Source organism: Athene cunicularia (assembly GCF_003259725.1).
Source record: "Athene cunicularia isolate RWA chromosome 4 unlocalized genomic scaffold, athCun1 chr4_part2, whole genome shotgun sequence".
Classification (NCBI taxonomy): Eukaryota; Metazoa; Chordata; class Aves; order Strigiformes; family Strigidae; genus Athene; species Athene cunicularia.
In genome coordinates, this window is record NW_020799099.1 from 30,265,782 (window position 1) to 30,270,781 (window position 5,000).

The following is a 5,000-nucleotide window of genomic DNA, read 5'->3' on the forward strand; positions in this document are numbered from 1 at the left end:
TTTTTTTTTTTTTTTTTAAACTCCCCTTCACATTTGTATTACAAACAGTGATTTAGATGCAGATTCTTTTTAATCTTCAAATCAGATAAAAGGCTGGAAAAGTGGATAGATGAGGTTTGGAAAAGCTATAGGTTGCAGAGATGAGAAGCCATTGCTTTGTCTTGAGTCCATTAAAACAAGAAGAAATAGAAGAGATACTTTGATAAGTGTTCTGCTGGTGTTAACCTTGATGGCTATTATCGGGGGGATGATGCTATATCTATTTCATTGGCTTAAGCTTTTTTCATGCTGAGAGAAATCAATACTTTGAGTCGTTGGATGACAGAGGCATCACTTCAGAATTGACGGTGGCTGTCAGACGTTGTCATTGGTTGACTTTTGTTCGCTGTTGAGGTTTTAAGCTTTCATTTTTCTAAGTCTTATTCAGGAGTCTTTGTAAGATTTCCCTGGGTAGCATTTTTAGTCCAGACTTTAAACCTCAGGTCAGAGGTCAAGTGCAAAGATCTGTGAAAGCAGAGGATTGAGGAGCTCCTTCATTTACTGGAATATCCTTATTTGTAGGGAATTTGCATTAGTGGCAAGACTACACGTTATCTTGTGGATGACTTTTCCTCTTAAATGACACCCTCTGAGACAGGTTGGTCACAAAGCAGGTAGCTTTTAGCCAAATTAAACAAAGAAACTGGCATATGTAAAAGTGTTCAGTGATCTCTCAGTTGAATGAAAGCAAAAAGGTGCAATATTGCTTTTAAAAACCCTCCACTATGAATATTTTTCATAGTTTGTAGACAGCATTACATTTTAATTTTGGGACTGCAAAGATGTACATGCAGATGGCACCCTGCAGAGGAAATCCTTTACTTGATGTTTTTATAAAGAGCAAAGATAAAATAGTTCTGAAAACACTAGATTAATCCTTGTCTTGACTGAATTATAGACTAATTCACCTTGTCAGTAATTTGCAATAGTATTTCTGGAATATTTCCTGTATACAGAATGTATTATACTTTCATATCTATAACTTGCCTTTTGGATGAACTTATGCTCCTTTAGAATTACTCTTCCTTAAGAATAAATCTTCAGATAACCTCCATGTTCAAACAGCCTGCAGTCTTGTCTGAGCAGGGAACAGGAGAGATGAAAAAACTCTGTTCCACTCTGTGATAATGGCAAAGGGAAGGTTTCTCTTCCACCCTGGATGAACGGGCAGAGAACAAGGGCATTTGCTCTGCTCTGTGCTGTGTCAAAGGATTTTGCTTAATACACTTTCCCTTTATAAAACATTTAACAGCTGCTGAGTTTAAGACTTCTTGTGGATAACCTGTGGAGCTTATATATGAAAATGCACTTTTCTCCTTTCAACATTTTTTGTTTTATCATGAGTGTGACTGTGGTGCTTTCGTGGTTATACTTTCATTACACACTTGCCCAAACAGATTGCAAAAATTCCGTAGGCCCAAGCACTAGTTGTGGGAAGGTTTGACAAATTCCTTTGCACGCAACTGTATGTCTAATGGTCAAACCATCTTCAAGCGTGACAGAGTGCATATTGCAACTGCAAGGGATCAAACAGAAAAGAAAAAATAAAACTAAAATATATTTTTGAGTTTGTGCACAGACAGAAATCAAGATGAATTTTTATTTTACGTAAATGGAATGATCAGGATTTAGTGGGAAGTATTAACATGTGCCACTCCGTATCCTGGTATTGCATGTCTGGGTGTAGTGGATTGGGTGAACCTGAAGGCAGGTGGAAAATTTAAGAATACAGTAGTGAAACAGAGACATTTTAGTGCTTTCAGAACAGTCTAGTGGTGACTGGCTACTTTGGTCCGGGTCTCTTTCAATTTCATTTGGTGAAGCCAGTCTTCTTTCACTCCTGTATTAAAGATTATTTGAGAGGGAGTGGGAGAAATATCTTATTTTTTGCTGAAAATTTGGCTTATACTGTGGGGAGGAACCACTAAACAATTTGACGAGTCACCTGTATGATAAAAGAGAAGATACTTCTTGCAAAACTTTCTTATTGTTAGTAACAATACACCTGCGTGCCAGATATTTGGCAGAACTGTGGGGGCTTTTTGTTCACAAATATATATTTCACAAATGAGAAGAGTGTGCTATGGCTAGGAGTCCCTCCTGGAGTGGTACTATCATTTTATGGAATTGCATGTGAGAGTGTCTCAGTTTTGTGGATAACTGGAAATTTCTATTCATTTTAAATACTGAATTTGCTGAAAAGCAGAGTCCTATACATTTCAATTTTGTAACAGGCTGACTGTTTTCAGGGAAGATGTCAGGACAATAAAATAGCGCTTTTTTTCTTCATTTGAATGTCACAGAAAGACTTTGAAAATCTTTGTTGGTATTTAATGAAGGATGTGTTCAAAATTACATCGTAAAGAGACTTTTTTTAAAGAGGTACAAGTTCATTATATCTTTTACAAAACATTCTAGTTTGATTTCCATTTTATCATGTTTTAAGGTCAAATGTGACTTTAATGTTCCATAAAGAGACAGAGATTGATAATGGGGAAAGAATAACCCTCTAATGTGATTTATATCTATGGATTTTATGTCAGATATGAAAAGTTGGTGTTCAAATTGTAAAGGAGGATCCATTAAAGAGCACTTTAAAACATTTTACTACTTAGCTTACCTTATACACTTGTTTTTAGAATTCTGCCCTTTCAGGCAACTTAAAAATAACAGCTTATGAAACATTTACAAAGTGCTGAAAAGAACTCAGAATCATCATAGGTGCAAACAGATTAATGTATTGGAAAAGACAGCTGTATTTAAAAACAGCTAGAAAAATCTTGCTTAGTGTTTGTTATGATTTAGCCATCTTATATTTTTGTGAAGAGGGGTGACAGAGTGCTTTATGCAGGAGTACAAAAGCCAGTTTTTGATGTCTCATTGACTTGGAAAGTCAGCTTCTCATTCTTCACTCCTTCTGGATGTCTGTTCCTCAGGTGAGCATTGCTCTAAGGTGTGGGGAAAATGATGAGGAAATTTGTAAATAGATTAAAATTGTTAAAATAGCTCTAAAATTTATTTATCTGTTAGTCCATTTTGGTTATCTAATGTCTGTGAAAATCTACACATCCCCAAATTTTAATTTACTTGTGCTTTTTCCACATGCTTCCTATCTTTCTCTCCCTTTATGACATATGTATTCGTATATACACATATATAAATAACATTCGATTCATAGCCTGCCTTTTTCTTTATTTGCAGCAGTTTTCTAATGCTTGTACGTATAAATAGATTTATATAGAAAAAACATTGCTACTGTTTTAAACATAAAAAAGCATTATGATACTGTGCTGTTACCTAAGCTTTAAGAAATAATTGAACTAGTGTCTGCGTCAGCTGTGCTTCACAAAGCAAAAGCAATTTTTTTGTTGTTGTTAGCCAGGCATTTGTGTCCATTTTACTAACTAGATCATAGAATAATCCAATCACTGACAAAGGCTGAAATGCTTTGTCTGGCATATGCGATCTGTGGAATTGCCAGATGAAAACTGAAATTAGAAACATGGAGTGATGAAGTGGGGAAAAGCCTTCGTTATTTCCACCAATATTTGTATTTGTTGTGAGTCTTCATGTAGCATGGTCTGATGAGAGGGTGATCTAAATCCGATGCCTGTTTTTTTGAGTTCTGTACTAACAGACAAATTTTTCAGAAGATCAGCAAAACGCAAAATAATGAAAAAATGTTGTAACAAAGAATCTTTTGTAGATTTGAGTTCTGTTTATAGATGCCTATCAATTCTTATTTTATCAGTATTTGGGTTTGAGGACCTTGGCTCATTTCTTACTTTATGAGTATTTAGTACAAGTACCAGTACCTTGTCAAATAGAGGATGTTTATACAACAGGTGTAGTACAGCTAGGACAATTAACTTTCCCCTGCTGGCCTGCAAATGTGCTCAACTTCAAGAAGATTCAGTCTTCATACGCATTTTGTCTTCTGTCTATCTGAAGATATGTAGATTTTAGAGTTAGTTTTTATATATTTATATAAACAGCAGCAAACGCTTGGGTACCCAAATCTAGTGAAGAGTCACAGGAACTTGCTGGCATTCATTATTCTGAAATTTGTCTCTTTGTTCCTATAATGCTATCCGCTTCCTTTGGTACAAAATAAAAGTGGTTGTGCCTGTATATTTGACTCTGCAATCAGGCCACTAACGTGTTGCTGTTTGCTAAATCTTGAATGTGTATGCTAGGAGTTTAAAGATTTCATGACAAACCAGGATGCTCTGCTTGGTTCTCTGGACAGATTTATTGTGGGCAGCCGCGCGGTGCCTCAATTCTCAAACCTGTAAAATGGGGCTAATTCCTGTTTCTCAGGGGTTTTGTATAATTAATTAGGAAGTGCTTCAAAGTTCCTTTGAGTGGTAAAATTAAAAGTAATAATGTCTTTATTTTTCCTCCTAGTCACTGTGTGCCCAGTATTCTGCAGACAAACGGGAAGAAGAAAAAATGTGTCATCATTTGATAATGGCAGCTAAGTACCGAGACCAGGTGACTGCAACTCAACTGATACAGAAAATTATCAACATTCTGACAGACAAGCATGGAGCCTGGGGAAGCTCTGCACCAAGGTAAAGCATTTTGAGGGGGTGTTAAAGTATTGTTGAGAACTGGGCTGTGCTCAGCTATGCTCAGGTGACTGGAATTAATGTCTTATGGTCAAATTTAATATAAAACAAGGTTTTTCAGTTGTGTTTTTTGTTTTTGTTTTTGTTTTAAAAAAAACACCCCAAACTACTATAGAAGGTAAAATAAATGTTTCAGTGCTTCATATGGGTCAATAGTCACAGAACTAGTGTTTTGTTAGAGCAGTAAAAAAACAGGGTGATTCTCTTGTGACATGAAACTCTGCTATAACAATGGGATAGAATTTATTCTGAATGTCCTGTTCTACCCCTATCATTTATTTGAAAAGTAATCTTTAAATATTTCCTCATAACTAGCTTTCTTCATGGTGC

The 5,000-nt window shown here is 35.8% G+C and overlaps 1 protein-coding gene across 4 annotated transcripts in view; it reads left to right on the forward strand.

Moving 5' to 3' along the window:
- LRBA (LPS responsive beige-like anchor protein) overlaps positions 1 to 5,000 on the forward strand; it is a 404,059-nt gene that overhangs the window by 165,128 nt on the left and 233,931 nt on the right. For all 4 annotated transcript variants that reach the window (XM_026847510.1, XM_026847512.1, XM_026847511.1 and 1 more), the window contains one exon: positions 4,447 to 4,613. In XM_026847510.1, coding sequence (XP_026703311.1) covers positions 4,447 to 4,613 — 167 coding nt within the window. The remainder of the gene's footprint in view (positions 1 to 4,446; positions 4,614 to 5,000) is intronic.